Consider the following 21,923-nt stretch of genomic DNA (forward strand, 5'->3'; position numbering starts at 1 on the left):
CCACTGTTTTTAGAGCATTTAGCTTCAGGTAAAACATATAAATAAATATATATAAAAATAAACGTATACAATGCTGCTTTATATCCAAAACAAACTACACAACTTTACGAGTAATGTAGCCTACACTACAACAACTCAAAACAAAACAAAAAAATCACACAGAGTGTGTTGGAGGTATCTGGTTAATAAAGAGCTGAATTTATTATTATTTTAAAATTAACTAATTAATTTTTTTGGCATGAAAACAGTCATAATTCTGAACTAATTAATAAATAAAATACGATTTAAAAAAGTGCAATAACGTTTCCACACCAAGTATAAACGGTGGTCTTTATTATAATTTAATAAGACCTTATTGTATATGTGTGTGTAATTCCGCAGCTTCCAGCAGGGGGCGCTGTCGCACACGGGCTCGCAGTGTTTTTACCACTAGAAGAAGAAACTACTCACGACGGAAATGTCCGTAATGCGACATGTCGAAAAACGATCTGAATGAAATGCGGCACTACTGAGCAATACCTGATGGTGTGTAGTTGTTGATGAAAGAGAAACTGTCACATCAGGCATTTACCCAGTAAGTGCACAGCAAGTCACTCTCTTTCGGTGTAATATTAGTTACCCCACTTTGACGCCTTTTTCTACTAAAACACGTCTTTAAACTGGGAAAGCCAAGGAATAACTGGGGTATTTGTTTACCCCGGTGAGAGCAGGAACTAACCGCAGTGTGTTGCAGCGGGTTTGTCCAGTGAGCCTGCCTCCCTCTCCTCTCCCCCCCTCCAAAAAAAGAAAATATATATACAAAAAGCGATGCTGGTCACCGTTTTCTGCGCGCCGAGGGATCGCCCAGAAACCACCTTCGCCCTCGATGTGTCCCCGGAGCTGGAGCTGAGAGACTTTGTCGCACTTTGTGAACTGGAATCAGGAATCCCAGCCGGAGAGATCGAGGTGAGACCCGAGGTAGCTGTAGCCGCCGAGCTAACGCAGCTAACGGCTAGCAGCTAGCTCCCTCGCTAGCATGAATCGGACTTTTTGCTGTTTTGATGGACAGACTGTTGCGAAACTTCACCAACGGCCGTTTACCGTCTGCAGCGGTTAATAACGGCTACAGACAGCCGGTTGTAACCGTTGGCGGCCTCGCTAGGCAACCGAAAGGCAAACTAGTGAAGCTAACGGTTTGTCTGCCTAGTTACCAGCTCCAGGACGGTTGTTTGAGCTTACATGTTGTTTCTTTCTTTGTTTCTTTGTCAGCGAAAACTTGTTAATGTACCCCAGCGAGTTTACACAGTGACTGTTGATTGGGTGTGCAGCATTGTTAATATTAAAGAGTGACTAGGGTTTTTAATTGTTAACGTTAAGCAATAAAATGACTAACTATACATTCAGTGTGGCCAAGCAGTTAATACTCTAATTATAGTTGTCAGACTGGTTTACATTCAACTCTCTTAGTTTTTAGGGTTTGTATTTTATAGGAGCACAATAGCATGTGAATAGCTGACATGTTACCAGTTTTTATAATCTATATAATTAACTGTGTAATTCACTTTTCAAGCAAATGATGCTGAAGTTCTCTATTTCACCTTCTTACTTATGAGACTGTACAGTGCAACCAATCACTCCTATCTTGGAAAACGACCCCCCACCCCCTCTTTCATAATGAACACAGTGCTGAAAACAGAAAGTGAAGATTAAAAAATTGAACCTGACACCAGTTCAAGTGGTTGGCTGTGATTTCACCTTGTAGATCTGTGTGTGAAGATAGTTGTTGCAGTCAGACCACTGAATTAGTGAAACTATATAACATTTGCATTGGGTTGGGAATTGGGAAGATTTTATTGACAATGCCAGCATCTATTCTGCTTATTGGTCAGGTTCTTTGTCGATTCCTTTATTGATTCCTGTGTGTTGAAGAAAAGTAGGCCTACACAGGTTTTCAGAGTCAACGCAACTGTTTTATTATCTTAGAGTCTTAACGGAGTAGTTTCTTTGCAAAATGAGGCTTTGCTTTGGACCGTTTTTTCCCCTCTGCCACGACTCCTCTTTGTTTCCAGCAGCGTAGACACATGAGTTTGATGTCATTGTTTGGGGGGAAAAAAAGCTGGCATTGATAAAAGGAATTGATAAGGTTGGTGGCGAACGATTACGACAGATCAGACAATTTGGAACATGTCTCGATTCCCTACATTTGCAGTCCGGTTTATTTAATGTAGAGTTTGCTGCATTTTGTGATCTAATGAAATATCTGTGTTTATCCAGTCCCGTGGAGTCTATACTAATAACTAATCACATCAGTTACAAAGGAAGAAAGAATCTGTACATCGTATGTATGATGATATAAAATGTATTTCTGTGTTTTTTTCCGTAAACAGATCACATATGTAGAACAGCCCCTAAAAGACCCCACTCGTGCCTTGGGGACCTACGGTGTTAAGGATGGAGATGTGGTGGTTCTCAGGCAAGCTGACAGAAGGCCACCACCAACTCAGCCAGCCTTCCCAGGTAACACACACGTTTGGTGAAAACATATATGAAAGCTATTGATTTACGTCTGCTGACAAGTTCCAGTTAAGATGCCAGATATTGTACATTAAAGTCCCATGTAATTACTCTGAGGGTGTAATATTCTTGTGTGGTTTGATGCGTTTCCACAAGAAGAAGGATGATTATTTTTTTTTAAATTATTATTTAACCTTTATTTAACAGGAAAAGTCATGTGAGTTACAGTGAACTCCTCTCCCAGGGAGTCCTGGCCAAAGACTTGGCGGCAAAAGTTTAAAAAACAAATATACATAATAGAGGCAAACGGCGTTACATTTTTTAAAACCACCACTACACTCTCTGTACAGTTACACCTACTCACCCCTCGTAGAACACGAAAGACACAAAGACATACACTTAACTGCAAGCTAACACAGACGATCATACAACTTAAAGGGCACCTAGATAGATGGGCTGGGACTTGACTTTGAGAATTCAAAAACACGCAGGGCAAAAACGTAAAGCACGCCGATAAGGAACAGTTACTGCCTCTTTGATCACTCGACAGTTTGAGAGGGAGCTGCTACTGATAGTCACAACGCTGTTTCACACACAAATACATTCCATTCAACCTGTCCTACTAGTGCTAGTTATAGTTAGAGAGGTAGACCAGCAGCTTAGAGTTTTTTGGCTGCGTGGCTGCGAGGAAACCAAGATAAGTCATTGAACATATGAGGAAAGTAAGCGCAGTTTTACAAGAAGTGAAAGTAGTAGTGTTGTTTTTAAAAGGCAGACGTACAGACACATCCAGGGACACAGGGCATCAAGATTGAAAAGACATAAAAGATGAATGCGTCATCTTGAGCAGAGATTTTGTACATGCAATACGCTATGTAACCTCTCACCCGTTGTCCTTTGTGCTCCTTAGGTCTGCCCCATATTGACTTTCGTTCCATCACAGTCCCCGGCACCTCTTCTTCAACCAGTCATCGTGGCGCCATAAGGCCGCAGCCGCAGGCTTCACAGCCGCCACCGCCGCCGCAGCAGCAGCCACAGCAGCCGCCGCCGCCACCAGAGCAGCAGCCGCAACAGCGCGCCGCACAACCTTCTTCGCCGATGGCCTTTCGCGGCTCCTCTCCCCAGGGGCTGGATGACCCTGCCTTACTCCAGCAGATGCTATTATCCAATCCACATGAGCTTTCTCTCCTCAAGGAGCGAAATCCGCCACTTGCTGAGGCCCTGCTGAGCGGAGACTTGGGTAAAAAAAAAAAAGAGCCACGATTTGTGTTTTACGGCCTTTTTACTGAGGAATCTTTCACTTTAGTGTAATTGTCTGTTTTTCCTCAGAGCGTTTCACCAAAGTGCTGCTGGAGCAACAGCAGGATCGAGCTAAGAGAGAACAAGAGAGAATCAGACTTCTGACTGCTGATCCTTTTGATTTGGAGGCTCAAGCAAAGATTGAGGAGGACATCAGGTATGGCGTGAAGACCATAGATTTTGTTGACCGCATGTGAATATTCATAATACACCACATAATACCCCTCATCTTCAGCATGGTACAGCCTTAGTTTTACTTCCCTGATCAGATATTGTGGTGTAATCTAATGATATTTGTAATTTGAATGAGTTTTGCTTTCACTGTTTAGAACAAACATAAGGAAAAGCAGCTTGTTCGCCAGAATTAGGCAGCATGTTTTCTTCTTTTGCTCATGTCTCTTACCCTTGAATTTGTGCATATTCCAGGCAGCACAATGTGGAAGAAAACATGACAATTGCAATGGAGGAGGCCCCAGAAAGCTTTGGACAGGTGGTTATGCTCTACATTAACTGCAAAGTCAATGGGCACCCTGTGAAAGCTTTTGTTGACTCAGGTAATGAGCATCGAATCTGGATCCTTTTGTCGTAGTTATAATTTTGTGGTCATAAACAGGAATGGTACTAAAATGTAAGTGTGCTACCTATATTTAGTTCTTAATTAATTGCAGATAGATCACTATCTGCCTATTCAGTATTTAAATAATAGACTAATTCACTCAAAGACAGTGTTTTTAACTTGTAACGGTCATATCCTGAGCTTGTTCAGATATTTAAACCCTCACTGTAGTCTTCAGTATCAGTTACCCTCCTGCCTGTTTTGCAGATAATCAGATGATATCTGTATCTTTTCCCCATCTCATTATCATGAATCATTTGCACATTAGTTAGTACTCTATATCATCATTACATGTTTATTGCAAAAAATATCTTCTTATCTTATCTGTCTTGATTATTTTTCCTTGTTTTGTGGTCATACCTTGACCACCACCATTATTAATCACTGTTTTCCGTCTGCTCAGGGAGCTTTGCTTGCACTTCTGCACCGTAAAATGTTTTTCCTTTTTAAAATGTCTCAGTGCAATTACTTGTAAAAACTGCAGCAGTAGCAGTTAATGAGTTAATAATTTTCCTACGCTAATTGCATTTAAAAGGGGTTTTACTTGTTGGAGTTCACACAGACTTATTTAAGAGCATGTCTCAAGCGTTTATTTTTCTCACTACCCCTCCCTATAAGCTGCTTTCTTTTTTAAGTCAGTTACAAGTTGAAGTAAAAAAAAAAAACTGCACACAAGCCAGTACGAGGTAGGCATTTAAATCAGCTGCTTGACCCACTTCAGGTATCTCCTTTCAGCATTAACAGAGCAGAGGTTCTGATCTGAGCTCTTTCTGAATATCTGAAGCCAAGACTTGAATGTGTGATCTGATTCTTGTTGTGATCGTTACATCAGTATGACTCACCCAGGACCTGGAACGGTAGTCGTTTCCTGGAGCACAGCGATATGATACCATTTTGTACCATTTGGATTTACACAGCATATTTCCGTCTTTATTGCGCAGGCCGTTTTTTGTTGTTAGGATTAAACATTTTCTGCCGTTCTTTATTTTCAGGAGCCCAGATGACCATCATGAGCCAAGCTTGTGCTGAGCGCTGCAACATTATGCGACTGGTGGACCGTCGCTGGGCCGGCATCGCCAAGGGAGTGGGCACACAGAAGATCATTGGCAGAGTTCATTTGGGTGGGTTTCTTTGGATTTTTGATTAACACTGTATTTTAAGACTAATTCCCAGAAAACCACTAAGGTATGATATTTAGGCATTAGCTTGTTTTCCTGCTTACCGACAGTCAGACAAACTCTGCACGCAGTTTAAAAATGTGCTAAATAGTGAGCTAGCCAAGCTTAGCACAATTGCTGGATGTCATTGGTCACTTCATATTTACTCTCATCAATAGTTTCGGTTTGAAGCACGTACTTCCAAATGATCATTAAACTGTTAGGGTGTTGTACAGTGTGTTGCTTTTTGTAAGAAACACTGTCAGTGCTAGTTTAACATACTGCAGATAGCCACAAACTAGCTAAACTAAGTTCGCCATCCAGCATACCTTTTTTTAAAAGTGCACACAGGGAGATATGGTGTCAGAGATTGTCTGACTCTGGGTAGGTAGAATCATTTTCCCAAACTTGATGTATTCTTTTAACTGCATCCATATTTTGCGTCTCTGCATGACATTTCGGTGTAGTTGAAATTGTGTTGTCTTGTTGCACTCATGTAGCTCAGGTCCAGATAGAGGGGGACTTCCTTCCTTGTTCTTTCTCCATCTTGGAGGACCAGCCAATGGACATGCTACTTGGCCTGGATATGCTGAAGAGACACCAGGTGTGAGCCCCTTTTACCACAGGGTGCAGTACAGGATTGGATTGGAATCAGATAATAAAGGGGTTTCCATTTCTTGCTTCCTGTATGCTGAATGCACAGGAAAGTTGAAGAATATCTGGGAGCATTACTTGTCCTGTTTTTCTTTGCAGTGTTCGATCGACCTGAAGAAGAGCCTGCTTCTAATAGGCACTACAGGCACCGAAACCCGCTTCCTGTCTGAGGCGGAGCTGCCAGAGTGTGCCCGACTGGCATATGGAGCAGAGGGTCGTGAAGACGCCCGTCCAGATGAGATAGCTGACAGAGAATTGGCAGAGGCGCTTCAGAGGTCCATACAGGAAAGTGGTAAGGAACAGTCCCCCATCTCTGCACTGTAGCCTGTTTTTGATTGGGCTTTTTTCAGCTCAGGTAGAACCACATTTGCATGTGCCACTTAAAGCTTTTTACTCTCAACCCCGATCATGCAGTCATCTGAATTTTCAGTCACATGATCACTTCATGTCATCACCTCAGCAAATTGAATGTGCTTCAGAATAAGACGAGGTCAGGAAATTGAGGTCTATCAGGCAAATGTAAGCATACATAAGGAAAGGTAATAGATCAAGCTTTATAGGCTTAAAGGGAAACACTCATGATTAGTTACTCATGTAGACTTACATGAAAGGCACTTACAATTTCATTTATTATAATTATGATTTGAAACTTGATTTCTATATGATAGTTATTGACTTAATAATTAATTAGCAACCTTTATCTCCAATATGGTCATTCATTTGGCTAGTACTGCATCAGCAGACACACTACAGTGGTGGGAGTGACGTCGTCGTCGGTTTAATTTGTTTTTAAACACCTATATTTAAAGAAGCTTTGGAGAAAACACTTAACCACTGATGGCTCTATTATGTTGCTAATCAGCAGTACTGAGTGTGTCTTATTGCAGTGAGTTCAACATGGATTGTCAGATGTTGTCAGGTTCTGTGTTTGGACAACAGTGCAGATGGATCTCTGAAGGAGGGTGAGAACAGCATTTGAAGCCACCTACAAAGACAAACTGTAAGGGACATTTAGTGCTAATACAATTGTGATTATTTGTAGTGAATCTTACACTATCACAATGAAAGGACAATCAGATATCACAGCCGCACTACAGAAATGCATTGTATTTTTCAATGGAAAACAATCGTAATTATGATTTCCTACAGAAATCACGAATAAGGTTCTTATGAACTCTTATCTTACAGTTATAAGATCTGAATCTTGTCATTATCATCAAAACATGCTGTAACTGGGAAATCAAAAATCAAAAAGATACAATAGTTCAGAGGAAAGGCTTGTTAAATATCAGCTGAATTGACAGAAAGCTGCTTGCGTTCAAGTTTACTTCTGACTTAAACTTCCTCCACGGTCCTAATGACAATACTAATGATTGTGACATGACGGTCTCATAATTACTAGCGTTTTCTCATTGTCAAGAATTGCTTGTCTTACAAATAAATGATCTTTAATTTATTTTATTTAGTTTACTGGATTAATATGTAAGACATTCTTGTCTTTTTACTTTATAAATATTGTTATGAATGTTAAAACATAATCATGGAAGTGTTTTCCTTTAATTCCTTCCTAGGCTCACATTAACATTTGTGCTATTGCCATTGATGCACTTAGTCTTTGTTATCATTTCCATTGGCCAGTCATGTCCGGTAATGGCTGCACATTGCAAATAGAATTACAACTACAACAACAACAACAACAAGCAGCAGCAGTAGAGTTGCAGTGCGTTCAGGCTCATGGGGGTGTTGTGGTACAGCGGCCATGTTGTGGAATAAGGTAAACCTCCACCAGGGAAGAGGTATCAATCAATCAGTTCTGGTTTCGATTATCATGGTCAAGAGATTTTGGTCCAATGTCAAACTGACATGACCTCAATTGAGCGTTCTGAGGTTCAGTGACAGGGTGTGTGATTACACTGTGACCTCTCTGTCAGGACGTAGGCTCAAGTTGTTTTTTGGATGACACTTTTCACATCTGCGTGTGAAAAGGCTGATAAGTTGGTGCATGCTCTGTGTGTGACTGCTAACTTTCTCCGTCCCTTTGCATGATGTGTGTGGTGTGTGTGCCCTAACCCCTGAGCAGGACAGCACTGATGCATTTGGAGACAGCTGGAGAGGGCCCTACCAACCAGGTACTGCAAATTCACAACTCCATTGCCAGTGCTAAGTCCATTGCTATTTATGTCTTTTATTTTGCTGTTATTTTGCTGCTGGATCGGTTAATCGATGTTGTACTTTTGTTTGTACTTATTCATGTATTTATTCTGAATACATATAAGTGTTGAAAAGAGGAAAAAGTAGCACAAGTAAGCAACTAAATGTGCAGCGGGTATTCAAGAAGAAGAGTTTGTGTTGTTGGGTTGTTTCCTTTGATATTATTATGATGCCTATTATCCAAAGTAATGCTTCCAGACTAGGTCCACGCAAATTCCAGCTGTTTAATTCCCAGTTGTATATTTCTCTTATAATAGACACTGCAGATGGACAAACTACCTCACGGCAGCCCCCACCATTTACATTACCCAGAACCTTAGACCAAATGTCCTCATCCACCTCCCCTTCCCAAAGCCCTTCCTCTGGTCAGCCCCAGACCCTGGATCGCTCTCAGTCTGCCCCGGCCGCCATGGAGCAGGCCTCAGCACCAGGGGTCTGCGAGAACCAACCTGGCCTCCAGGAGCTTCCTCTGCCTTCGTCCCTAGCAGAGGATGCTGGTTCTACACCTCACCAGGTCCACCCTCACCCTCTGCCTGTCCACGTAAACTCCAAAGTGCCCCCTGTGCCCAGTCCTTCAACAGACGTCCATCGCACATGTACCCCTCCAGCAGACGTGACTGCGGTACCCCAGTATCCGGGAGGCGAGCTACAGCCTGGAGCCGCAGAGGGAGCCGCAGAGGGAGACGCTGAATCCGACGAGGTGGTGAACAGCTCCACGCTCCCCCATCCAGAAGAACTTTCACCCGTTCAACCCATGGAGCAGGAGGCAACTGAGTCCGACGCAGCTGAGGCCCCTGAAGCCTGTCCGAGTGCTCCGAGGCAATCCGACTCGGTTGAGATGGAGTCCCCCGCTGCCTCCCAGGGCGCCGTGTCCCCTGAGAGGGACCAGCCCGAAGGAGAGCACTGCTCCAGCTCCGACAGCATCCCCTCGCTGGCGGCCGCTCTGATGGAGCTTCATGAGCTGCTGGTGTCCAACAACCAGGCTCAGTCCCAAAACCGCAGCACCTCCTGCTCCCCCTCACATCCATTCAAACAGGAAACGGACGAAGTGGCCCCCGAGCCGTGCCCCCCGACACCCGAAAACCCCCAGCCGATCCCTTTTACTGCCATCACAGTCGGTGCAGAACCAAGCGATGCCAAAGCCAACCATGCTGCTGCTGTGTCGGATGAGGGACCATCAAAGTGTCTTGTGCCTGACACCTCTGGCCAGGATGAGCATCTGGGCGGAGAAACAGCAGAAACTGTGGAGGGACAAGGACCACCACAGCGTCCAGACAACTCCGGGGAGAAGAGGGCAGATCGATGTGGGCAAGATGAAGCCAGTAACATCAGTTTTTTGCAGCCTGAGCCAGAGGTTCCTCCTGATCCTGCAGAGGATCTGGAGTTCAGGGAACCTCCCGAGGGGCAGCAGGGGAGGGGGGTTGCAGACGGACGAGCCTCTGGCACCAACACCCCAGACACTCTTGGCCTCCAGACTGAGCACACATTTCTCAGCCCTCTGTCTATGGCAGTGGGCTCACCCGACGACGTCTCCAGCACCTCGTCCCCCTCTTCCCCTCCTCTTGCTCAGGCTCCCCAGCTTACGTCTCCAGCCCCTCTTCTCCCTTCTCCGCATCCCTTTATAGAACAATTTCCAGCTGAGCACATCCAGAGAATCCAGGCAGCAGGGTTTTCTGCCATGGAGGCTGCAGAGGCACTGGAAAGAGCCCATGGGGTTGTGGAGCTAGCTCTGCTGGCACTACTAGCCCGCAGTATCACTGTGCCCACCTAGACTCATAACTAGTCTTACAAGTCCCCCAGCCTCCCAACTTCGCATCTGTCTTATTTATAACTTGTTACTGATCCAGATGTCTCAGTCCCTCTTTAGCAGGGAGCACGTAAAAACACAGGGAAACGCTGTCTCTTGGTTTGTCGTACAGAATATCCAAGAACAAACAGGACAACTGGTAATACTTTTCTGGATATTGCAGATATGTGAGGTGTGTTTGCATGCAGATGTTTTGGGTGCCCACCCATTTCATTGGTTTTTAGAAATTTGGTATGGTAGATTGATTTTCTTCTTGTTTTTTCGTCCAACATTGACACATTATTAAATGCCCAATGTATGATTCTTGAACCATTAAACATTTATTATAATTTCCCCTTTGATATGTCATGTGTGGAGCATCAATAAAAATAAAAAATAAACTCAAAATGGAGTAGAGTTACTCCTACTCTCCATCTCACAACAACTCTGTCTGGTGGGCTTTAGAGCATTCAGCACAAATATGGATATTTGAAGTAATTTGCTGATAAACAAAGCATCACGTTGATTTTTATGTTTGTACCCCCTTCAATTTACAAATCAGAACCCAATGACAGAGAAGCTACATTGTGGGAACTGCTGCAGTTAAGAAGGGTTGATCTTTGTTGATCAAGTTTACAGATAGTTTCTCCAGATAAGTGGAAACCCTTATATACATGGCCTATATCACACTTATATCACACAATATCAAGCGAGCCACAACATTGACGTACGATCATTGATGGCATTTTTTGGTTCAGTATGTGTATTACGGAAGGTATCTTTTACTGTATGTATCATTCACAGTTTGAGAGCCTTTCCATGTGTAGATTACAAAACTGTTTCCTGTTCAGAAAGTACTTTTATTTTTTCTGTCAAATCATCAGTGTGTGTTCATACCTTTTAAAAAGAAAAAAAAAAAAAACTTATCCATTTTCATTTTGTAATCTGAATATGGCCATACGCGCCTGTCAAATGTTTTGTCAGTACATCATATATCAAGTATTTTAATGGCTTTATTTGAGTCATATACCAACAATGTTCAGGCAGATTGAATTATCTACTTTTATCTTGTATGAAATTTTAAATTGCAAATAAAATGGAACTAGTATTTGTACACTTGTGTGAATTTATTTTGTACGTCCTGTAAATAAATGCAGTGTGATTATGATTTAGCTATTCTCGAATCAAGTCATCACTTCTTTGCTATATACAATGTGCCTGCGTAATCAAGAACCTGAAAAACACATTTCAGAAATGACTTGAAACCATTTCCATGTGTGAACTTGTGTGTCCGTAAATGTCATAGTATACTGTTTTTGCAGGGAGCATATATAAGAATTAACAGACTTAACCGTTTTGTAGTACAGGAAATGCCACAGTACGTGCATCAGTGCACGTCAAATGTCACGTTCAATTTAACTTCAAAGGAAAATGTTTTTCCGTAGATGTGTTTTTTGAGGGGCTGACAAAGCGCACTAGAACCACCATCCAGTTTGACCTGTGAGATTTTCCATTTACAAAAAAAGTGCATGTTTTTTTTAAGTATGTGTAGGGTACTGACTTTATTTTGCCACTTTTGTCACTCGAACCCTGCGAAGAATTAGCTCTGCACATAACTAGTTGTTTTCATAATTAAATAATCAGCCAGTTATTTTGTGGATTCATCATTTTGTGTATAAAAGTCTGAAAATAGTGAATAATGAATTTACCAGAGCCTATAGTGATGTTGACAAAATCACTTGTTTTGTTTAACAAACGGTCTAAAACCCACAAATATTACATTTACCACCATAGAAGACAATGAAAACCAGCAAGATGCCAGTTAAACTTGAATTTACATTTATTATGGAGCTGGGACACAGCTAGAGTTTATCAGAGGCCTGAAAAAGAGCCACACCTGGTTCCAGTTTTTGTGATTGCTGCTTAGTAAAGACTGCAGCTTTGTGCGGGAGAACAGCGAGAGAACAGCTCTAGACCGAAGCGTTATGGCTCAGTTTGACTGCGGAGATGACGACAGCCGCTGTTTGAGCAGTAGCATTATCACTAATCTACACTCCTGTTCTGAAAACAGTCGCTCAGTGAGTAATTGTAGGGGAAGCCCAGATGGTGGCCAGGTGGAGGTTTGCAGGTAAGGACCACATGGTGCAATTAGAAAACCTCAGTAAACTCTTACAGGATTAAGATATCTTTCTTTTTTTTTTTTAGCCCTTCCAGAGACATGTCTTCAGCTCTCAGATCAGCGGCCTTAATGCGCACATTGAATCTGAAAAAAATACACGCACCTGTGCTGTTCTCAGTACCGAGACCCGAGGAGAATCCAACTCTGTCTCTATTAGATAATCAGGATACAAGTCCAGAAGGGTAAGAGAGGCTATAAATCTTTATACCTTTTTAAATAATCTGTATCATTTTATCTAAATGTGGCCTTCTATTGAACCCAGGGCAGCAGATCTAGCTGAGGAGGAAGTGTTCAGTGTATCATTCCAGTCAAAGTACATTGATTTTTGTAAGTTCACCTTTTCTCTTACGACTATCAGTGAATAGTGTTTTATAATTTATATCAATCTAAAATACCGTGTCTTCCTTTGCTCTGCAGTCCCACTGTATCAGGATTATTGTCTGCAGGCGGTGAAGAAGGAAGTGCTCAGACTGAACAAGTGTTTTGTGTCTGAACTGATAACAACCCAGTATCGGTCGGGTCTACAGCGAGGGCTGAGACGGGACAGCCCTCGCTGCCATTCTGAGCCTACGTCCCATCAGTCAAACCCTCCTGATAAGACTCCATCCTCACCTCTGCCTCAGCCAGTCAGGGTGACTCCATGCACCCTTTGGCAAGATCTAGATGAGGTGAAGGCGTCTGGCCGACTCAGCAGTTTGACAACCAGAGAGATTCACCTTCAGGAGGTGTGAAAAGCTGCAGTCTTATATAATCTGGAACCAAGCAACATTAAAATTAAATTATGTGATAAGAATGAACAAGACATTAGTGTATCAAACGATTACCTGGTTACCAGCTGCACCCGTCTCAGCACGATGACGTGTACTGCTGTGTGTTACTGTTGGTTAACCATGATGATGATCAACATGCAGCATTTAGCATGTTGTTGTGCTAAAGTTTGCTCTGAACATAAAATATTTCTATATTTATATGCTTTTTAGCCATTTTGACATCTGAACAGTAGTTTAAAAAGTTTTAAACACTAAAATGTATCATGTAAGCTGGCATTAACATTTAGCATTTTAGCCTGAAATCTAAAAAGTAATGCTCTTCAAGGTTTAGTGCGACAGTGAGAACATTCATTCTTGTTCCCTCATTTTCTTCCTCTGAAGTCGATGTTTGAGTTGATCGGCTCTGAAGCATCTTACCTACGGAGCCTCGGAGTTGCTGTCAGTCATTTCTATGCCTCCAAGGCACTGAAACGAACGCTCTCTCAAATGGAGCATCACATTTTGTTTTCCAACATTCTGCGTGTGATGGCAGCCAGTGAAAAGTGAGCGCTCCACATGCAGTAACCTTTTTTTTTTGAACTGGTTGTGTTCGTTTTCATCCTGATCTGGTGTCCCATCTCTTCTAGGTTTCTAATGGCTCTAGAAATGCGACTGGGAGAGAGTGTGTTCATATCTCACATTGGAGAAGTTGTGCTCCAGCACTGCCCAGAGTTTCACAGCCTCTATGTGCCATATGTGACGAACATGATGTACCAAGAGGCCCTTCTCAACCAGCTGCTGTAAGTCTCAGTTCAGTACTTGATACCAATGGTGCTACTTCACAACAAACAACTTTGTATAAGATGTATTCAGTCACATCTCTTCCTTCTCAAGGCAGCAGAACAGAGACTTTCTGCATTCAATCAAGAAGCTTGAGAGTGACCCAGTGTGTCAAAGACAGAGCCTCAAGTCATTCCTTGTACTTCCCTTCCAGAGAATTACTCGCATTAAACTCATCCTAGAGGTAGGCATTTTAATTCCAAAATATATATTTTCAGCTTTGTATGACACAATTCAGAAGTCAACTGAGGCTTCTGTTGGGTTTTCAGAGCATCCTGAAACTGACTGAGTCAGGCTCCGACTCCATTTTAAATCTCAAAAAGGCAATAGAAGCCATTCATGAGGTAATACTGTTTCACTTTCAAGTGTTTGGATCTGCACAGAAAGAATTAAACCGGGGAATGAGCTAGTTATTGGAGGGCAGAGTATTGTAGTGCTGAGCAAATTAATGAGAATTGCCATTTAAATTGCTTAAAAAGTCAAGTCTGGAAATGTAAACAACGGTATCACTATCTGCTCTGTCCAGATAGTGACAGAGTGCAACAAAGGGGTCAGAAAGATGAAACAAATTGAGGAGCTGGTCTGCATCGAAATGCTGCTGGATTTTGGCAAAGTTAAGGTGACAACTTGTTTCTTTTTAACTAAGATTTCTTATCAAGTCTTTAACAGATGTGATTCTGTTATGTAACCTGCAGATGGCAATTAGTTCAAACTGACAGCCTCTTTTTTTTCCATCCAGTCTGTTCCTCTGGTCGTGAGCGAGCGTTTTCTGGTGCGCCAGGGTCCCGTGAGACAGCTGACTGCGAAGGCCACTTACAGCTCAAGAGTGCCTTTCATCAGCGTCTACCTCCACCTCTTCAACGACCTTTTGATCATCTCCTCCAAAAAGTATTTGACATGCACTCAAAATGGGGGGTATTACTAACCATTCTCTAACACAATTAAAAGCCATGCAAATGTTTTTTTTTTTTTTTCTGGATTCCAATTATGATCCACTTCAGGTAACTGAATCAGTCCGGTTTGGTAATAGTCCTCACATTGTTAACCTTTTTAAACCACACTGTGTTGTCTCATGTCAGGGATCAGAGGTTCACAGTTTTGGATTATGCTAAATTCCCCACACATGTCCACCTGGAGCATCTGAAGACTGAGGTCCTGGGTGTCCCCCCAGACTCCTTCCTGTTACGTCTCTCTCAAAGTCAAACCGGACGTCCGACCGCCATGATACTTGTTACACACACAAGGTACGAGTGGACATCCTCTGAGTTTTTAACGACTAATAAATCTCCTTTTAGTAGGAATGTGATTCATCTTGATCTTTTTTTTTTTTTTCTTTTCATTTTATTGCAGGTCAGATAAAGAGGCGTGGGTGACGGCGCTCTCGTCTAAACCATGAGAAAACGAGAACATGATTCTAAGATTTAGATTTTATACATCAAACTTTAACCGTTTTAACTTGCACATTAGTAAAATAAACATTTGATAAGTTGTTCACTCTTTAAAGTTTATCTTAACTTGACTGCACTTAATAATGTTAATAACACGAAGCATTCAAACATACACTGAACTCGTCACAATTAGACACGTGGGAGTAAGGGGATAATTTTTTTTTCATTGTTGGGAATATTTGTTTTTATTTGCATTAAGTCACTAACTTTTGTTAAGCACTGTGCCTTTTTTTAATTTTTAGAAAATGTTTTTCTGACTTCATCAGATCAGCCTAATGCAAGAAAAATGCATCAACTGAATAAAGACGGTGACTTGATCTTCGCACTGTGAAATACTGACAAATATTTATCACAGTAACTCTAACGCGAAACAACGCTTTGAGTGTTTTCAGATGACATTAACAAGAATCCATGAACAAACAAAGAGGAATGGAGCCGTCACATACAAATTAGAAATATTATTACACTAATATTGTGCTCCAATACAGACAATGGCATCAAGAGCACAACAAATACAAACGTTTACATTTGACCTTCTACTTTCTTTTCTTTCTAAATATTATAGTGTTACGGACATGATGACCAACAGCACTCACTGTTCACGTCATCAATCTTTAAGACCAGGAAAGCTCGGTAGTGACGATTCTATCTTCATCACATTAATGTAACCACAGTCCCGGACAATATCTGGTCATATATCATGATATTAATACTGCCCAACAGTCTGCTGACACTAAATGAGAGAATTAAGACATTTCACAATAAACCTCAATCTGTGACCGCAGTGCATTAGACGCAATAGTTAATTTACCTAAACAACAGTCTCATCCTGAGGAAGGTCAAGCTCTCCTACACAGGGCTGACCTTGCCTAGACTCAGTTCACCTCAACTGCCTCCTCAACAACATGTTGGGTATTAGGGTGGGTTCACTGTCTCCCGCTGTGAATGGTAGCTGGCTGATCCGGCTGTAACGCAGTCCTGATGCCACAGGTTCTCTGCCAGGCAGTTGAGGAGGGGAGCAACGTCACCCAGCCCGTCGCTGACCTCCCCGCCCATACGCAGCACCGGTATGCTCCATGTCTCCTGGAAGTCCCTCACATCTCTCTCTGCCACATCACAGTGCATGAAAAGGTCAAATCTGAAGGAAACATTAAGGATAAATGTCCATGTCTACTGATTACGGTCACATATAGCTAAAAACACATTTTGGAAGTGGTGAGTATGTTTTAGCTGCTTCTCTTCTTACTTTTGATGTAAAAATAGGACTAGCAGCAGTTAGTCATAGTCTTGTCAAAAGGATACTTTGTGCCAACCACCAGTTTCACAACACGACCCACAGACGTCTCAGTCCATTTGGCGATTTGATTTGACAGATCATCAAAGGACGTCCTGTCAGTGAAGGAGAACAGGAAAAGGACAGCGTCCACCTGCTCTTTACAGGACTGGAACACACAGGAAACAGTGATGTAAGAAAACTGCTGGTGTGATGGTGATCTCGAATAACTCGAGTGGAGTCGTCCTCCTGTTTCACATTAGCTTAATAACTCACTACAATGCTTTAGATTTTGTACATACTGGGAGCAAATGGTCAAATCTACGCAGGGCGTTCTCCCCACAGTCCCACAGCTGCAGACGGAAGAAAAGCACTCTGCCACTTTCTCTCAGCTTCACTGGCCAGTACACCACTGTCGTTTCAATACCTGGAACAACAAAAGACCAGTTGGACAAATATCTGTGTGACCTGATCTGAACCTTTAAATGAAAGAGTTTTAACTGTAGAAACTGCTGACCTACCTGTGGTTTCATAGTGCATGCTGGGAGTATTCAGGCCTGCAAGGCGTGCAGCGAGAGCACTTTTCCCAACTCCAGTCTTGCCAGAGATGAAGATCTTATAGTGAACAGTGTCCACAGCTACATGTGGGGGCATCACTGGAGACTCCAACAGGCCTGTAAAACAAGTTTTACCATCAAAATATTGACTTACTGCTTGGTACTCTGTACCTAAATGTACTATCATACTGTGTGATCTTTTACAGCCTCACAGAAAGACTGTTACAGCCTGTAACCGTCTCCCTGCATGGACCTACACTTGTGTTGTTGTATCGCAGGCTAAAGTCCAAAACGTTCACAATCATAAATTATTAAACCAGTAAGCTTTACTTTAAGCATCAGTGGTGTCTGGTCAAAGTAAGGAGTATGGCACATGTTTGTTTTCAACATGAGTAGCTCCCATGTAATTATATAGAAACCCTGAATCACTTCAAGTCTGTATTATGTTATTTCTATTTATTCAATCTGGATCAAGTGTCTGTCACTCTTAGAAGTATCCCACAACATCTACTCCTCAATATCCAGTGTTAGAAAACGTCAACACAGATTAACACCCACATCCAGCAATCTTTGGCTCTTTGGCTGTTTAACATTTCTTCTTTCTGCTATGTTATTTCACTGATGCTGTTCTGTTAAGTCAACTCGTTTTGTTTTTTTTAGTGATTTCGTGTTGATTATCCAATAAAACAGCACACAGAAACTCAGTGTTGTAACATGTTTCCTCTCCACACAACCTGAAACTCAAACACAGGTGCATGTGATATTTGTACAGCCTCCTAGGTTCATTCAGTGTTTACAAACTGATCTATTTAATGCATCCACACTATCTCTGCAGGTGAAGGTTGTCTGTACTGTAGAGCAGACATACTGACATACTCTGCTGTATAATAAAAGAACCTGCTTCCACTACACATGTGCACATGAATTGGGGCTTTTGACATCAGGACAGCCACTGAAAACCACTGGTTTAGTTGTCGTACCAAAGTGTTTGCGTCTCTTCTTGTGCAGGATTTTGCTGAAATATTCTTTGCTGTCTTTACATCGATGCCAGTCAGCCACTACGATGGATCCGGGAGGGAGAACCTGTGCCATGTTGTTGTCGCTACTAGTTCTGCTGCGTGGCTAAGTTAGCATCACACTGCTAAGGGTCAGTTTTTTTATATTTATTAAAAAAAAAAAAAAAAAGGCAGAATGTAATTAGCTGCTGAAGAAAGCTCCAGAAACCGATGTTAGGGTCAAAATACTGCGAATAATCACTTTTAGTTTCAGTGTCAAAGAGCCGCAACTCGATGGAAACTTCCGTCAACTCAAACGTCCCCTGACAACCGCCATAGATACGGCCGCTGACGTCATGGCTCCTTCTTCTTCTCCGCTGGGTTTACATGGCGGTTGTCAGGGTAGCGTAAAGACGCAGTGCCGCCACCTACCGGGGGTTTCTGAGTGTGCTGTGACCGTTCAATGCAGAAATGTCTCTACCACATGAAAGGACACACTTCAGAGGTTATTCCAGATGTGCACATTAGTTTATTTGTTCTCTAAATCATATCCAAAGATGATTGTATTCATACTTTACGGGGCTCATGCCGAGTTCAATTCAAAGGCTCAACATGGCTAAGTTAAATGTCCCCTTGTTAAATGTTGACTTCAGGATAAATATTAAAGAAAAAAACAACAATATATATGTTGTTTTTAATCCCTAAACTCCTCTTTGGATATTATTTGAATAACAGCAAAGGAACAAGTTTAGTTCAGAGGCATTTCGTCATCAGAGGTCACATGACGTAGATCTGTAAGCAGATGGTTTTAGTGTGTTTCTCCGAGGACTCACAGCCTTCAATAGAAATGGCACCAAACAGCATCAGATGTTGGTGTTATGATGTAATGGCTCTTCCTTGGTTACCGTGGTTACAGTCTGTGCGTAGTCCAGTTGGGTTTGTTAGTTTGTGATGTTGTCTTCAGGTGTTACAGCTTTATTTGGCGCTCAGCTTTTTGGATGAAACACAAGAACACTTTAGACCAGTGGTTCTCAACCATGGGTCCGGGGACCCCCAGGAGTCCTTAAAGTGGTCCCCAGAATAAAAGGGGGATATTTTAATTTCACTATTATTTCATGGGCTAAAAAGTAAGCCCAATGACAGCAGGTCTATTCTGTTTCATAGGTTTTACACTCTTCACCGCCAATCTGCCAGTCGACCCAGTTATGGATCTAAATCTTATCAGATCTCTATCAGATGTTATCAAACAAGGGCTCACAACCTGATGTGTATCAATATTGGGGGTCTTTGACACTTAAAACGTTGAGAACCACTGCTTTAGACATAAAGCCTCATAGAGTTACAGCAGATGTGCTAAAAATGTTTCAGTTAATCTATTAACAAATGTTGTGTACATTTATTTCAGCAATCATTTGCAGGTTTCTGTGCTGTCCTCCTTAAATGTCACATCATGTTAACAAGAAAATCAAAGAAAATCACACTTTTAAAATAGTATTTGCTGTGTTGCTGTGTTCAAGTACACTAAATGAATGATGCACTGGTTGATTCCTTCAGGCGCCGCCAGATGTCGCCAAAACTCCAGCGTTGACATGTCAAAGGCAGAGAAGAGACATCAAACATCTGGAGCTACTGTAACCTGTGTGCTCTGACAGTCAGGAACCCGCTGCTGTCCATGGTCATGGTCACAGATTTCGGGTCCACTGACGATGGTAGTTTGCATTGGTGGGAAAAAGTGTTTGTGACTGAGCCATCGTCTCCCAGCTGCATGGACAACAGGCAGAAACGTGGGAAAGTTAGAGTCAGTCAGAGAAATGTTTAATTTTGCACATACAAACATTTTTTTCCTCACCCTTCAGTTCTTCATATTTATAATTTATACCTCTGATTTTAGGCCCAAACTCAACTTTGTCACATAAAAAAAGGATTTCAAACTTTAAAGATGATCTGTAATCCATCAGATTCAAGCCATTATAATAATTTGAGTACTTTAATTGAATTATTGTATATGTTGATATTATTGTCTTCTGCATTTACGTAGGCTGTCAAGAATATTCTACAGCCGAAATTCAAAATACTTATTTTCAAATGAGTATAATTTGTCTGAGGCCTAATTCAGCAATCATTTACATTTTTGTGTTTGCTATTACAGATTACTGACTGCATGACTCACCTTCTCCGCATGCACCTCTATCATGTTGTTGGAGAATGTCATGATAACATCCTCTGGAGAAAATTCACTCACATCGAGCGTGAACTGGAAAATGTCTCCAATGACCAGGATCTCCCCCGTAGGATACGAATGGCCTGAAACAGTCATTTACAGCTCGTCAATTCACTGAGTTTTAGCAAAGAGCAGGTCGAACTTGCATTTATAAAAGGAAAAACTGAGTATATCTGACCTCACCTGTGAATTTGTTTTCTCTAACGGTCTGCTGAGGTAGTGATCCTGAATCCTCGAAGAAAGTACCTTGACCTTTCTCCATACAGGCTGAGGAAGGGGACTGTGTCTAACGAGCCGTATGTACGGATCCAAGAGAGGTCATTTTAATCTAGCAAGTTCTCCCCTGTGTCACTATACATGAGTCTTTTATAGTCTACTGAGTGCTTGTTGGGGCCACTGTGTGTGTGTGTGTGTGTGTGTATGTGTGTGTGTGTGTGTGAATGATGCAGCTGTACTGGAGCATGACACGGATCGTAGATATTCAATGTGTCAGAAATGTTGTTGAACTGTTGTCAAGGGGTCCAAACTTTCTAGCCGCACCCCTGACTGGAGTCTTTGTGTTTGTGTGAGAAAGGGTGTGGAGATGTTTCTGTATGAAGAAATAATTATCAGGTGTGATATCGAAGGAACTGTCATTCATAACTTTAAGCCGGTAAAGTGACAATATGACACAATTAAGTAGCTTTTGGATCAAATTTGTAATGTAATTGGGCTTTTTTAAGGTTTTTCCTATAGGTTTTCTCTTTAAAATGACACTGTACTAGTGAAAACATTACAGTGGGGGAATTTAACATGGCTGAGTGATGGTGGTATGATGAAGCACAGTCGTGTGCAGGTGAGACATTCTGCTCCACCTTGGCAAAGTCACCGAGGTTGATCAATTCCATCTGGATGACAGGCGTCCCCAAAACAAGCTCTGTGAGGCTGTAAAGCGAATACCAAAGAAGTTAAAAGATAAAAGTTGAGGTCCAGAAATTTGTTTTTGATCATTTAACAGTCACAGTGAAGTAACTGTCAGAAGAAAGGCCTTTGGTAACATATGTCAAAAGAGTTTGTCATGTTTTGAGCATGAAAGTGAGATATGTGTGGCAGTATTACATATGTGTGAGGATGATGTATGTAGAAAGGTCGTCATATTAGGCTGTGAGTTTTTATGATATCATATCTTCTTTAGGATCTAAGTATTTGTATGTATTGTGCTGGTTGTCATTTATGTGCACCTTAAAGTCCCCATCCACTTAAACAAATATGTTTTTCTTCTTAAGTTGCTATAGTTGGATGTTTGACACTAGAAGGATGTTTTCACAACTATCTGCTGAAAGTGGAAAGTTTCTCTGAGCTCATTGAACATCAGATTTTAAGGGGCGGGGCCTACGACAATGATTTGTGACATCACAAACAGTTTGTAAGTGGATCCTGGTCCAGTGTGCGACTTATACAAGTGT

General features: G+C 41.9%; 4 protein-coding genes and 1 long non-coding RNA gene across 6 annotated transcripts; 3 read left to right on the top strand and 2 right to left on the bottom strand.

Annotated features, from left to right (window-relative positions):
* The first annotated feature begins 474 nt into the window (after positions 1 to 474).
* On the top strand, positions 475 to 11,330 carry ddi2 (DNA-damage inducible protein 2). Of its 2 annotated transcripts, XM_035661859.1 has the most exons (10): positions 808 to 945; positions 2,367 to 2,496; positions 3,404 to 3,733; positions 3,823 to 3,949; positions 4,219 to 4,346; positions 5,401 to 5,529; positions 6,066 to 6,169; positions 6,319 to 6,511; positions 8,300 to 8,348; positions 8,688 to 8,779. In XM_035661859.1, the coding sequence occupies exons 1-9, from the start codon at positions 808 to 810 to the stop codon at positions 8,308 to 8,310; spliced, it is 1,290 nt and encodes a 429-aa protein (XP_035517752.1). In that variant the 3' UTR covers positions 8,311 to 8,348; positions 8,688 to 8,779. The 2 variants fall into 2 exon arrangements, with proteins under 2 accessions (XP_035517751.1, XP_035517752.1); XM_035661858.1 differs by lacking the exon at positions 8,300 to 8,348 and having other exon boundaries at positions 475 to 945; positions 8,688 to 11,330.
* An 819-nt stretch (positions 11,331 to 12,149) lies between these two features.
* LOC118328922 lies at positions 12,150 to 12,722 on the top strand. The gene is made up of 3 exons (XR_004796753.1): positions 12,150 to 12,344; positions 12,431 to 12,577; positions 12,658 to 12,722. It is a non-coding gene; the product is annotated as an uncharacterized LOC118328922 (long non-coding RNA).
* Positions 12,723 to 12,983: 261 nt separating this feature from the next.
* Positions 12,984 to 15,557, top strand: si:ch73-15b2.5 (ephexin-1). The gene is made up of 9 exons (XM_035662861.1): positions 12,984 to 13,120; positions 13,547 to 13,707; positions 13,792 to 13,944; positions 14,039 to 14,168; positions 14,254 to 14,328; positions 14,511 to 14,603; positions 14,724 to 14,872; positions 15,064 to 15,228; positions 15,335 to 15,557. The coding sequence occupies exons 2-9, from the start codon at positions 13,550 to 13,552 to the stop codon at positions 15,378 to 15,380; spliced, it is 969 nt and encodes a 322-aa protein (XP_035518754.1). The 5' UTR covers positions 12,984 to 13,120; positions 13,547 to 13,549; the 3' UTR covers positions 15,381 to 15,557.
* A 101-nt stretch (positions 15,558 to 15,658) lies between these two features.
* On the bottom strand, positions 15,659 to 18,593 carry cplane2 (ciliogenesis and planar polarity effector 2). Its single transcript, XM_035662862.1, has 5 exons — positions 18,243 to 18,593; positions 17,227 to 17,379; positions 17,008 to 17,132; positions 16,735 to 16,874; positions 15,659 to 16,570 (listed from the first exon to the last, which is right to left on the bottom strand). The coding sequence occupies exons 1-5, from the start codon at positions 18,352 to 18,354 to the stop codon at positions 16,348 to 16,350; spliced, it is 753 nt and encodes a 250-aa protein (XP_035518755.1). The 5' UTR covers positions 18,355 to 18,593; the 3' UTR covers positions 15,659 to 16,347.
* A 114-nt stretch (positions 18,594 to 18,707) lies between these two features.
* Positions 18,708 to 20,824, bottom strand: LOC118328925 (heat shock protein beta-7-like). The gene is made up of 3 exons (XM_035662863.1): positions 20,662 to 20,824; positions 20,428 to 20,561; positions 18,708 to 20,018 (listed from the first exon to the last, which is right to left on the bottom strand). Exons 1-3 carry the CDS (start codon positions 20,738 to 20,740, stop codon positions 19,884 to 19,886), a joined length of 348 nt encoding a protein of 115 aa, XP_035518756.1. The 5' UTR covers positions 20,741 to 20,824; the 3' UTR covers positions 18,708 to 19,883.
* Between the last annotated feature and the right edge of the window lie 1,099 nt (positions 20,825 to 21,923).

Source organism: Morone saxatilis, unplaced genomic scaffold, assembly GCF_004916995.1.
Source record: "Morone saxatilis isolate NCDOM2014 unplaced genomic scaffold, NCSU_SB_2.0 Contig18, whole genome shotgun sequence".
NCBI lineage: Eukaryota > Metazoa > Chordata > Actinopteri > Moronidae > Morone > Morone saxatilis.

Coding starts and splice junctions, on each gene's coding strand:
- ddi2 (XM_035661858.1), top strand. CDS start 808: ATGCTGGTCACCGTTTTCTGCGCGCCGAGGGATCGCCCAGAAACCACC. Junction 3,734..3,822: donor CCTGCTGAGCGGAGACTTGG/GTAAAAAAAAAA, acceptor GTTTTTCCTCAG/AGCGTTTCACCAAAGTGCTG. Junction 3,950..4,218: donor AAGATTGAGGAGGACATCAG/GTATGGCGTGAA, acceptor TGCATATTCCAG/GCAGCACAATGTGGAAGAAA.
- si:ch73-15b2.5 (XM_035662861.1), top strand. CDS start 13,550: ATGTTTGAGTTGATCGGCTCTGAAGCATCTTACCTACGGAGCCTCGGA. Junction 13,945..14,038: donor GCCCTTCTCAACCAGCTGCT/GTAAGTCTCAGT, acceptor TTCCTTCTCAAG/GCAGCAGAACAGAGACTTTC. Junction 14,873..15,063: donor TTGATCATCTCCTCCAAAAA/GTATTTGACATG, acceptor GTCTCATGTCAG/GGATCAGAGGTTCACAGTTT.
- cplane2 (XM_035662862.1), bottom strand. CDS start 18,354: ATGGCACAGGTTCTCCCTCCCGGATCCATCGTAGTGGCTGACTGGCAT. Junction 17,380..18,242: donor GAAGAGACGCAAACACTTTG/GTACGACAACTA, acceptor CTTGTTTTACAG/GCCTGTTGGAGTCTCCAGTG. Junction 17,133..17,226: donor CATGCACTATGAAACCACAG/GTAGGTCAGCAG, acceptor TTGTTGTTCCAG/GTATTGAAACGACAGTGGTG.
- LOC118328925 (XM_035662863.1), bottom strand. CDS start 20,740: ATGGAGAAAGGTCAAGGTACTTTCTTCGAGGATTCAGGATCACTACCT. Junction 20,562..20,661: donor TAGAGAAAACAAATTCACAG/GTGAGGTCAGAT, acceptor TGACTGTTTCAG/GCCATTCGTATCCTACGGGG. Junction 20,019..20,427: donor TAGAGGTGCATGCGGAGAAG/GTGAGTCATGCA, acceptor TTGTCCATGCAG/CTGGGAGACGATGGCTCAGT.